This window comes from Desmodus rotundus, chromosome 9, assembly GCF_022682495.2.
Source record: "Desmodus rotundus isolate HL8 chromosome 9, HLdesRot8A.1, whole genome shotgun sequence".
Classification (NCBI taxonomy): Eukaryota; Metazoa; Chordata; class Mammalia; order Chiroptera; family Phyllostomidae; genus Desmodus; species Desmodus rotundus.
The window spans coordinates 52,337,981-52,350,137 of NC_071395.1; the positions used below are offsets into that span (position 1 = coordinate 52,337,981).

General features: G+C 44.3%; 1 protein-coding gene across 4 annotated transcripts in view; it reads right to left on the reverse strand.

Moving 5' to 3' along the window:
- Window positions 1-177: 177 nt before the first annotated feature.
- Window positions 178-12,157, reverse strand: part of LOC112305008 (tumor necrosis factor receptor superfamily member 10A) — a 39,943-nt gene continuing 27,963 nt past the window's right edge. For 2 of the 4 annotated variants that reach the window (XM_045195864.3, XM_053910587.2), the window contains 5 exons: window positions 11,819-12,096; window positions 11,179-11,210; window positions 10,586-10,765; window positions 8,122-8,197; window positions 178-7,002 (listed from right to left, as the gene is read on the reverse strand). In XM_045195864.3, the coding sequence (XP_045051799.2) occupies window positions 6,698-7,002; window positions 8,122-8,197; window positions 10,586-10,765; window positions 11,179-11,210; window positions 11,819-12,096 (871 nt within the window). In that variant the 3' untranslated portion in view covers window positions 178-6,697. The remainder of the gene's footprint in view (window positions 7,003-8,121; window positions 8,198-10,585; window positions 10,766-11,178; window positions 11,211-11,818; window positions 12,097-12,157) is intronic. The other 2 variants (XM_045195863.3, XM_045195862.3) reach the window with 2 other exon arrangements.

Genomic DNA, 12,157 nt, shown 5'->3' on the forward strand with positions numbered 1-12,157 from the left:
ACACACCTCTTTTTATATAAGGTTTCATATTTAATTTGGTCATGAATTCATAAATACATGAGTATTTTGTACCTAATGGCTTTCCTTGCATTATTTCCAACAAACTTCAAAGGTAGCACCTTCCATTGGAGAAAAGTGTGAAAAAATAACCACTAGTGAATCATTTTAATGCCTATTGTGTGCCAGGTGCTATTAGAACAGAAGGAAAAGCAAAAAACTACTTCACACTCAGGAAGCTGACCTTCTGAATGCATAAACCTGACCAACACTGAATGGCTAGTACTTTAGATAGGACACTCAGGGTCCCTGAGGAAGAGACAACTGAGCTGAAACCTGATAGGGAAGAAGCCATTCACTCACATCTTCATCTGAAGACAGGAGGGCAGAGCGTCCTGCACAGAAGGAACAGCAAAGGCAGCAAACGCCTGTGTCTCAGGAATGGGAGAGGTGTGTAAGCACAGCGGCCATGGAAGCCCCCCTCCCGCCCCCAAGCTCCACCAGAACACTAATCTTTGACCACGCCTAAATGTTAGGGTACTTCTGGGTCGGGTGGAGCCACACCAGTCTTGAAATAAGACAATATGCTCACCTCTGGGGCTGTAAAGCCCCAAACCACTGAGAACTGCCGCGTCTGCCATTGGACCCTGATGTGACTAGAGTAAATTACTAAGGAAGGTGTGGTGGAAGGAGGGCTGGAGTGATTACAAAGTATTTTAAAAAGAGAAAATGACACAAGAACAAAATTCTAAAGCATCAGTCATTCTAGGCCCAACTATCACAGTACTTAAGAATATTTGTATTTCATGCAGAAGGCAGACACTGCCTGAGGCACCGAGCTCCTCACACACGGAATCTATCCTCCAAAAAAGGCAGTTCTGCGCCTCAGATTCACAGACAACAGGAAGCGACACAGCCCAAAAGTATAGACCAACATCTCTGATAAATATATATGCAAAAATCCTCAACAAAATATTACCAAACTGAATAAAATAATATATTTAAAGGCCACACACTATGGTCGGTTAAATTACAACAAAGGAGCCAAGAATATACAACGGGGAAAGGAAGGTCTCTCTAATTAATGGAAAACTGACCGCCACACGCAAAAGAATGGAACTGGACCACCATCCTATACTTTACACAAACATTAACTCAAAATGGATTAAAGACTTGAGCGTAACAATCTGAAATCATAAAATTCCTAGAAGAAAACACAGGTGGTAAGCTGCTTGCAAGGTCTGGCTGATGCTTTTCTGAATCTGACACCAAAAGCAAAAGAAAAAAAAGCAAAAATAAACAAGGAAACAAGTAAGTGGGACTACATCAAACTAAAAAACTTCTGCACAGAAAAAAACCGACAAAAAAATAAAACCAAACACTACTCCATGGGGGAAAATGGTTGCAAATCATGTATCTGGTAAGGAGCTAACATTGAAAAATACAAAGAACTCAATAGCAAAAAACAAAAAATCCACAAAACAACCCAATCAAACAATGGCCAGTCCCGAAGACAGTTTTTCCGAGGAAGACATATCTATGGATGGCCAACGGGTGTATGAAAAGATGCTCAAAATCATTCAACATAAGGAAAATGCCAGTCAAACCCACACTGAGATGTCACCTCGCACCTGGTAAAGTGGCTGTCAACACCAAGAGGAGAAATAACAAGTGTCAGAATGCAAAGAAAAGGGGACCTTGTGCGCTGTTGGTAGAATGTAAATTGATGCAACGACTGTGAAAAACAGCACAGAGGTTCATCAAAAAATAAAAACTACCATATGAATTAAACTTTTTAATAAAAAATATAAAACACTATTGAAAGAAAAATAAATTGAGATATATTCCTTGTTCATGATCAAGTGTCACAATAGTATTATGTCAATTATTCCTTAACTGATTTAAAGATCCAGTACAATCCCAATAAAAACCTCAGCAAGTTATTTTGTAGATATCAACAAACTAGTTCTAAACAATGAGTAATCTACACAGTTCTGGTGAAAAACAAGTTGATCAGCTTACACTTCCCAATTTATTATAAAGCTACCATCAAGAAAGCATGATATTTTAAAATGAACAGGCACACAGACAAACGGAACAGAGCAGAGTCCACGAATACATCTATGCAAAAGAGACAACCTGACCATGGCCAAAGGAATAAAGGCACCTCCACACAGAAGAGAGTCTTTTAGTCTAGTCAGGACAACAAGTGATGACCACAAGGAAATAAATTAACAAAGACACAAACTTTGTACCTTAGACACAAATTCATTTGAAATCATTCATTGCCTTAAATATAAAAGCAAAACTATAAAAATCATAGTGGGGAACTTAGAGTTTGATGATCCAAAGAAAGGTTCACATGCAAAATATTCAAAAAACTGGTAAAACTCCACAGTAAGAAAACACGCCCCCCAAATTAAAATAAATATGGCAATATGAGTAGACACCCTAATAAGTAACATGTAAATAAGCATGTATAAATTGCACAATACTGAACAATTATTGGAAAACTTTATGTATCATAATTAGGGAAAGTCAAATTTAAAACACCAAGAGATGCCCTAGTCATCCATCAAAGTGGCTGAACACCACCCTGATCGGGGTGGCTCAGCGGGCTGGGTATTGCTCCGAAAAGCAAGGCGTTACTGGTTTGACTCCCGGTCAGGGCACGAGCCCGGGCTTCGGATTCAGGCCCCAGTTGGGGCACAGACAGGAGGCAACATGATTGATGTTTCACTCCCTCTTTTTCTCCTTCCCTTCTCCTCTCTCTAAAATAATAAAATCTTAGAAATAAATAAATAAAATGGCTAAATACCAAAAACTAACAATACCAATTGCTAGTAAGGACATGAAACAACAGAAAATCTTGTTCATTGCTGATGGAAATACGAATGGCAGACCCACTTAAAAAGACGCCTTGCCAGATTCTTGTGAAGTTAAGCAGAGTGTTACCATATGATGTGGCAATTATGCCCCAGTGTGTTTAGCCAACTGGTGGGAAAAACATCCATCCACATACAAAACCATCACGGATATAAAATATGTAAAAATATATAGCAGCTTTATTAACAATGGTCAAAACCTAGAATATAAGGTGTCCTTTAATAGCTAAATGACAACCTTAGTAACTCACAGCAGGAAGGGACATGAGTTATACATGGGCTGCAGGCCATGAGTTCAGACACGAGGAACAGCAAATGAAGACACTAGGAGGGATCCAAGAAGGCAGAGGAGTTCAGTGGAAGCTACACTAACCTCCTCCCAGGACCATTCTGGAATTACAACTAAATGGGAGAGAAATCATCCTTCATAACCAACTCAACAATAGCTGGTAAAAAGCCTTATAACCATGGACAGACAGAAGAAACCACTTCACCACAAGAGAGTGGTAGGGAGTGCGGAGGAGGTGCTAGCTCGGCTCCCATGGGAAGCAGCTGGAAGGGATACTCCTTCTGGAGTGGATATTTCAGCGGTTGGGGGGTTCCCCCTGAGAAGTGTGTGAGGTCTAAACACCAGGCTGGGCTCCTGTAGCACCAGAGCCAGAAAGGAATCCAGGTAACATCCAGCTGTGAAAAGCATAGGGTTTCTGTCTGCCAGGGAGAGACAACTGGAGACTCAGAGAGCCTCTTAAAGGGCGAACACACAAAAGTTCCTTTGTAGCCACTTACCCTGGACTCCAAGGCCACCATTATCCTAATTACAAAACCAGATAAAAACACTACAAAGAAAGAAAATTATAGGCCAATAACCCTATGTTGACCTTTTTGATGAACAAAGATGCTAAAATCCTCAACAAAATATTAGCAAACCAAATACAACAATTTATCAAAAAGGTCATACACCATTATCAAGTGGGATTTATTCCAGGAATGCAAGGTTGGTACAACATTCGCAAATCAGTAAATGTGATTCACCACATGCACAAAATGAAGGATAAGAACCACATGATCACACAACAGATGCAGAAAAAACATTTGTTAAAATGCAACACCCATTTATGATAAAACTCTCAGCAAAGTGAGATTAGAGGGAACATACCTAAGCATAATTAAGGCCATATATGGCAAATCCACTGCCAGCATCATACTCAATGGGCAAAAACTACAACCGCTCCCCTTAAGATCGGGAACAAGACAGGGATGTCCGCTTTCACCTCTCTTATTCAACATAGTACTGGAAGTCCTAGCCACAGTGATCAGATAAGAAGAAGAAATAAGAGGCATCCAAATTGGAAAGTAAGTAGTAAAACTGTCATGATTTGTAGATGACATGATACTGTACATAGAGAACCCCAAAGATTCCACCAAGAAACTACTAGAACTGATACATGAATTCAGCAAAGTAGCAGGATACAAAATTAATATCCAGAAATCAGTTGCATTTTTATAAACAATAAAAAACAGAAAGGGAAATTAAGAAAACAATCCCATTCATAATTGCTACAAAAAGAATAAAATACCTAGGAATCAACCTAAACAAGGATGTAAAAGACTTGTACCCAGATAATTATAAGACACTGAAGAAAGAGATAGAAGCTACAAATAAGTAGAAGCACAGACCATATTCATGGATAGGAAGAATTAACATTATTAAAATGTCCACACTACCCAAAGCAATCTATAGATTCAATGCAATTCCTATCAAGATTCTAATGATGTATTTCACAGAACTAGAACAAATATTTCGAAATTTATATGCAACCACAAAAGGCCCCACATAGCAACAGCGACCCTGAAAAAAAAGAAGTTGGAGGAATCACACTACCTAATATCGAACAATACTATAAAGCAATAGTAATGAAAACAGCATGGCACTGGCATAAAAACAGACACAGATCAATGGAACAGAATAGACAGCCTAGAAATAAACCCACACACCTTTATAGTCAATTAATATTCAACAGAGGAAGCGAGCACATACAATGGGCTAAAGACAGTTTATTCAATAGATGGTTTGAGGAAAATTGCACAGATACATGCAGAAAAATGACGCTAGATCACCTTACACCACACACAAGAATAAATTCAGAAAGGATCACAGACTTAAACTGTTAGACCCTAGACCATAAAAATCGTAGAAGAAAACATAGGTGGTAAAATCTCAGACATTGCTTGTAGCACTATTTTATTGGATCTATCTCCCCAGGCAAGGGAAACAAAAGAAAAAAAAAATAAACAAATGGTACTACATCAAACTAAAAAGTTTTTGCACAGCAAAGGAAATCATCAACAAAATAAAAAGACAACCCACAGAATGGGAGAACATATTAACCAATACGGCTAACAAAGGGTTAATATGCAAAATTTATAGAGAACTTACAAAACTCAACACCAAAAACAAACAATCCAATTAAAGAATGGGCAAAGGACCTGAATAGACACTTTTCCAAAGAGGATACACAGATGGCCAATAGACATATGAGAGATGTAAATTAAAACCACAATGAGATATCAGCTCACACTTGTCAGAATGGTTATCATCAATAAATTTACAAACAACAAGTGCTGGCAAGGAAGTGGAGAAAGGGGACCCCTTGTACACTGTTGGTGGAAATGCAGACTGGTGCAGCCACTGTGGAAAGCAGTATGGAGATACCTCAAAAAATTAAAAATCAATCTGCCTTTAGACCCAGTGATCCCACGTCTGGGAACATGTCCAAAGGAACCCAAAACACTAATTCAAAAGAACATCCGCTCACCTATGCTCACTGCAGCATATTTACAATCGCCAAGATGTGGAAGCAGCCCGCGTCCGTCAGTAGATGAGTGGATAAAACAGCTGTGATGTATGTACACAGTGGAATACTACCCAACCGTAAAAAAGAAGATAATTTTGAGACAGCATGGATGGACCTGGAGAACATTATGCTAAGTGAAATAAGCCAGTCAGAGAAAGACAAATACCATATGATTTCCTCATATGCAGAATCTAACGAACAAACCGAACCAACAGGGAAAATGGGGACACATTCCTAGATGGAGAGCAGGAAGGTAGCTGGTAGGGGGCAGTCAGGGGGTGGAGGGATTGAACAAAAAGGAAAAAGGACTCATGGACATGGACGACAGTGTGGTGATTGCTGGGGGGAGGGGTATGTAAGGGGACTACATGGTAATGGAAAAAATTCAATAAAGATTAAGTTAAAAAAAGAAATGAAGAAAACAGTAGTTGTCTAGGTGGACTGGAGTCAGACACACTGGCATCAAGTGTGTAGACACACGCAAGCTGCTAGGGGCTGAATACAATAAGGTGATCTTATAAATAAATAGTAATACAGAATAAACTCTGTGTTTCATGTATCACAACTGTAAACTTACTTTTGGCCCACCCTGTAAAAATAATAAAAATGCAAATCACAGACATAAATAAATGGACATATAGCAACATGGATGAATCTTACAATACGGTAAATAACAAAGTAAAAAGTGCAAGTTTATGAAAAGGAAAAACAACTTTCAGTACACATGCAAACACATAACTATCAGGCTTCGTAAACAGCGAAGATTTCATACAAAGTGCTGTAAGTACATTGGAAACGGTCTGGAACACTTCAAGACCTGTGGGCTTCTGCACAGTACAACTTCTTCACGCACTGGTCAAGGGCCGCCTGCTTCTTCCAGGCTAGTGTCCAGTTTGCCTCCCTTTGCAGGAGAAAAGGCAAACCAAGAAAGCTCTTGTCTTTTAAAGAGATTCTTTTCCCTCAGGAAACAGCAGCCTCTTCTACATAGATGTACTTCCCAGATGCCACCAGGTGGTCCTGAATCTTTTCCTTTGTATTTCTAAGCCCCAGGCTTTCCAAGGAATCCAGCAGGGTGGTGACAGAGATGGCTCGCCCCATCTTGTTGAGCAATGTCACCAGCATTTCGTAGACCTGTTCCCGAGGGTGCGATGCTTGTGCTTCGGCTATGTGGATCTCATTGTCGGTGAGGCCCATCCGCCTCATGAGAGGTTTCCAGGAATTAAAGGGCACAGTCTCTATGAAGTAATCGAAGAACGACCTCAGGCCTAGGTGGGGAAAGCCACAGAGATAGTCTGGTGAGGTGGGACACCCTGCAGAAAGGGCAGGTCTAGGCCACAGCGCCCCCTGCTGGTGACATGCTGCTCTTCGTCCCTTACTGGCGTCCCCTCAGCAGAGACTAAGGTTAAACGGACTGGGCCTCACCTAAGCCCATGGCACTGAAAGCCCACCTGGAAGGGGAGGTGGGTGTCATGCAGAGAAAGAGCAGTATGTGGTAGGAGACAGAGGGTGGGACAGGCTGTGGAGAACAGGCCCTCAGAGGAGAGAACCTGCACTTACTCGGAGAGTAAGATCCCAGGGCTACGGCATCTGCACCTGTGCTCAGAGCGAGGGCCTGGAGGTGGGAAGATCTCTGGCTTCACACCCAGCTGGTCCTCACCCACCAAACTTGGCAGAGCGAGATGGGGACAAACAGACTCTGTGCAAGAATTTAACCCAAAGACAGAGCAACGCTCCCCGTGCCGCCCCCACCATCTCATGGGACCGTGCTGAGGAATAAATGAGCTGTCTGGAAGGCACTGCACACCACTGACCCACAGGAATACACTGACTTAAATTTTTCTAATAGCTTAACTAAAGAAAATAAAAAGGAAAAGGTGATATTAATTTTAATAATATCTGGCACAAACACAATACATACAAAATGTTATATTTACATGCAATCAATAAACAAAATATTATCAATGGGATACTTTATATTCCTTTGGGTACTAATATATGAAATGTGATTTGCAGCTTATAATTATAGGTCTTCAAACTTGACCTATCCACACACCGGTCAGGTGCTCAGCAGTCTCCCTGGGACAGTGGGTGCCCTGCTGGATGGCACAGCCCCTCGGTGCCCTCCATGTGGTGAACCCAGCCCTGAAGGAGGGGAGGGGAGGGTGGTGGAGGGCAGGACAAGGGGCTGCAGACCGTCGCCGTGACAGGATGGTGTGGTGTGCAGTTGGAGCAGGGGGAGACCAAGGAGCAGTAGCGGAGGGGACTGAGGGTCCTGATGGTCCAGTGACAGTCAGTATAGGCCCCCCCATTTCCAGCATGCCCAGCTCTGCACTGCCCTAAAAGCAATGGGGACACCGTTCCACTTCCCCCAACAAAACACTCACTTTCTTTGCAGTCTGCACCGTCTGCTGGAACCAGCAGCTCCCTTTTCCTCTGAGGCCCCTCAGCTCCGGCTGGTCTCTATAAAATAGAGTGGAGGATGCTCTTGGTCTGGATCAAGACTCCTGGTCTCCAGAAGTGAGCCTGACAACCAGCCAGCTGTGTGACCCGGGGCACCCACCTCTCTTCCTGGGTCTCTAGGAACATGAAGAGGAACCTTTCACCTTGTGCCCCTCACAAGCGTGTGCCTGTGTGCTTACAGAGGCCCACATTCCCTGGGGTGATGCTCCCTCTTGAAGTGTCTGCTCCAGCTGTGACCACTGCATACACCTGAGTAACCACCGCCCAATCAAGATGTGGGACATTCCCACCACCTCACCCAGCTCCCTCTTGCCCCTTTTAGTCCATTCCCATCCACCTTATCATGAGACAGTCATTCCCTCCCAAGTGTTCATGTGACTCAAATGAAGAATGTACGTGAGCACAGTCCACAAAGTCTAATGAGGAAGGGTTTCTCCAATTAATCAGAAGGGTCTTCAATCAGTAATGATGTACGTTATCAATAATCTAAATAAGGAAGCAGAAGTATTAGCTTGTCCCCATGGAGGCTAAAAATGATTCTGTAAAAGCATCCATAATGATAATATTTTCCTATATGAAAACAGGAGTCAACACCGTTCCTTTGGGTGAAACAGTGAAGGCTTCCCAATGAAATCAAATCAGGATCAAAACACGTGCCTTCTCTAAGCACCTTTGGACACAGTGAGTTCTGGGCTGTGAAGCCAAACTCGAACAGAAAAGGAGGCAGGGCTGGTGGAAGGGGGCAGAAGCAATCATCATTATCCTAGATATGATTCTGTATTTAAACGCCCTAAGGTGTAAACTACAATACTTAAAAGTAAATGTGTGTGTTGTTGAATGCTAATGAACACAGTAGAAACGAAAAGTTAGAAAATGGAATTGTAGCGGGATTCAACCAGTGAGGGGAACCGAAACAGAAAATACAAAGAAACAGCTTTAGCCAGAAATAAGAATTATTTATCTGAAGAGAGACACAAATCTTCATCGAATCGCAATAAAACCCCTGAGCTGAAATGCTATCCTCTTTGATTAAAAAAAAAATACTGAAGGTTGTAACATCTCAACTAGCTCTTCTTGGGTTAATGTAAGGTAATATATATAAAAAAAAAAAAAACTTCCAGTGACTTTCTGGGGAGTAGAGAGTAGCTTAGAAAATAGTTCTAAATTTTACCTGGGTAGAAATCATAAATTTTGGCAAGGTGTGGCAAGGAAGAGGTGTGTGCACCCTCAGATATTAAAACGTATTAAAAAGATTCCTTTGGTAAAGTATTGTACACAGACGGTACGCACAAAAAGACTTCAGCAGAGTCACAGTCGTCTCTCCTAGTTACCCGAAGTGAACAGTGAGGGGCCTTCCACTTTCCCCGAGAACCTTGCTGTGCCCTTTGCTTTTTCTCACTGTGGGTACGTACTAACTACCTTTAAAAATGTGAGAAGTGTTCATCAGGATCGAGGGATTATTGGCCTTCTGGTTAGTTTGTTTCCTTTTATACTTTCTTTTTTAAAAAAGAACATACTACAGATGCAAGAAAGAAATAGGAAAGGACACTCGAGGTGGAAAGAGGTCCAGGTCTTCGTAAACATTTCACATGGGATAAAGGAGGAGCCAAGAGCAGAGGGAAATGAGAGTCAGATGTGAAATGGGATGGGAGGAAAGAGACAGTGATGCAGAGCAATTCAGAGACTCAAGTCAAATCACGTCACAAAATCAGTCCCATTTAGATAATACTGCTATATGGTAACAATCACCACAAATAAAACGACTCTAACAAATCAGGGAATTTCACCTCATGTTAAGGGGAATGACTTTCTAAACTTATGAGGAATAGAAAATTAAATGCTTACCACTCAGTGTCATATTAAACAGATGAACTGATTGTGAACAAAAACTGTGCACAGGTGTGTGCATGAGGCTACAAATCACTTCTACACCTGTGCCCAGAAATTCTCCTTCTAAAATCTGCCGTCCAAATGTGCTTAGATATTTATAAGCTAAACTCTATTTCCACATAGGTTCAGTGTAACAGTAATTTTGTAACAACTCTGGCATTCCTATCGTTGCGGGGAACGGCTTACCGAAGTATGTTACAACTACACAGTGGACTATCTGCAGCCTGCACTCAATCACCCCACACAGATGCGAGCGCCCGTTCTGTGCCTGCCTGTTCCAGCCTCTGGGGGTGCAGTGACGAATGGACAGACGAGAAGATGCAGACCTTCCACAGAGCTGACAGGCTGCACATCAGGGTGGCGGGCTCCCTGTTGCTTCCCCTCACGTCCCGATCTCCCTCCGCACCCCTTCGCCAGGGGACGGCAGACCTGACCAGCATTGCCCTTTCTCCGTTTCCAACACAGTCCTGGGTGAGCAGAAAGGCCGTCACCACTCACCAACAGACACTCTGCTTCTCCTGGAGACTGTTCGGCGACACCTGCCAGCTCCGCGTCCTGGTGTTCCAGTTCCTTCTCAGAGGCCGGCGTGGAAGGCGAGTCTCTGCCGCTCAGCATAGTGTTGTGGGCATTGTCCAGAGCCTCAGGCCCTCTTGGAGCACAGGAGTACCTGTGAAAGATCTGGGGAAGGCAAAAAGGAGTGTGGCCCAGGTTCCCTAAGAGGTCTCAGGGGACGCAGGAGGTTCTGCTGCCCCGCCCCCGCCAAGGCTCTGCACCACCAGGACCTTGTTGTTGGCCCCAGGACACTGGTGCTGTGCTAAGGGGTGCGGCACGCCTGCCTGACACGGCCACACCCAAGTGCAGGGCTGTGGGTGCGGTGTCATAAGCGGCAGTAAGGACAGGGCTACCTGGCCTGTGGGCTGCTCCCAAGAGGCCAACTGTCCTCTGGGTCAGCCCAGGCCCCCAGGCCACTTTAGAGAGCCAGGGACAGCAGCACAGGACAAGTTGAGACCATGCCCACCCAGGGCCTTATTTTGGGCAGGAAGCAGTTCCTGAGGGCCTGATGCCACCAGGTCCTAGAGAAACCAACTCACTCTGTTCATGCAATTGGAGTTCACCCCACAACCTAGAAGAGAAGGGACATTGCATTAGCGGTGGGGAGGGCTGTCTCTGCAGGATCTCCCTCCGCGGACAGTGCAGGGGACAGGGTATGGGCTAGGGGAGCAGACACTGAACAAGGTGCCTTGGGTCTGGTGACAGGGAAGGGCAATCCAACTCCGGAGCGCCCTCAGGGAAGGGAAGAAAAGAGGGAAAGAAGTAAAAAAAAAAACCCAAAACAAAAACCCACATACACACGCATAGCAAATCTCTGTTGGATTCTGTTCTGACCAAAGCTGTAAAAAACCCCCGACCCTCTCCTCCTGACTACAGTCACCCAACTGGTGCACTGACCATCTCTCTGCCTTGGCTGGGAGTCTGCCTCCAAGACTTGGCTCGGAGAGGAGGTGACTGTCAGCCCCAAGAGAGGGGGACTAATATGATCCCAGCCCTGCAGAGGTGCAAGTGAGGTGGGAGATGGCGGGTGGGCCCACAGAACATGAGCAGAGCCAGGACAGAGAGACCCAGCAGATGTGGGAGATGGAGGGGAGGGCCTTGCTGTCTGGAGAACCAAAGCAGGAAGTGAGGGAGGCAGCAGAGAGCACAGCACAGGCCCAGCACCCCCGCCAGCCTCACCTTGGAGGGTGGTGCTCCGGTGATGACAATACCACAGCCTTGCAAACAGCAGCAGTGTGAGAACCACGACAATGACCACGACTGTGACCACGACTGTGATTATGATTCCCAGCCATAAGCTGCCTGAGGAGGGAGAGGGAGTGACAGGTGGCTCCAGGCTGGCGGTCACTCCAGGAACCAGGGTCTTCCCACTGGCCTGGGTACCTGATTCTTGGTCCACACACTCACGGTCATTCCAGGGGGTACAGGGCCTGGCCTCGACCTTGCCAGCAGGGCACCTGGGTTCAGACACAGGGAGAACGTCAAGGGGTTCTGCGAGGTAAGGAGAGCGGAAAAAGA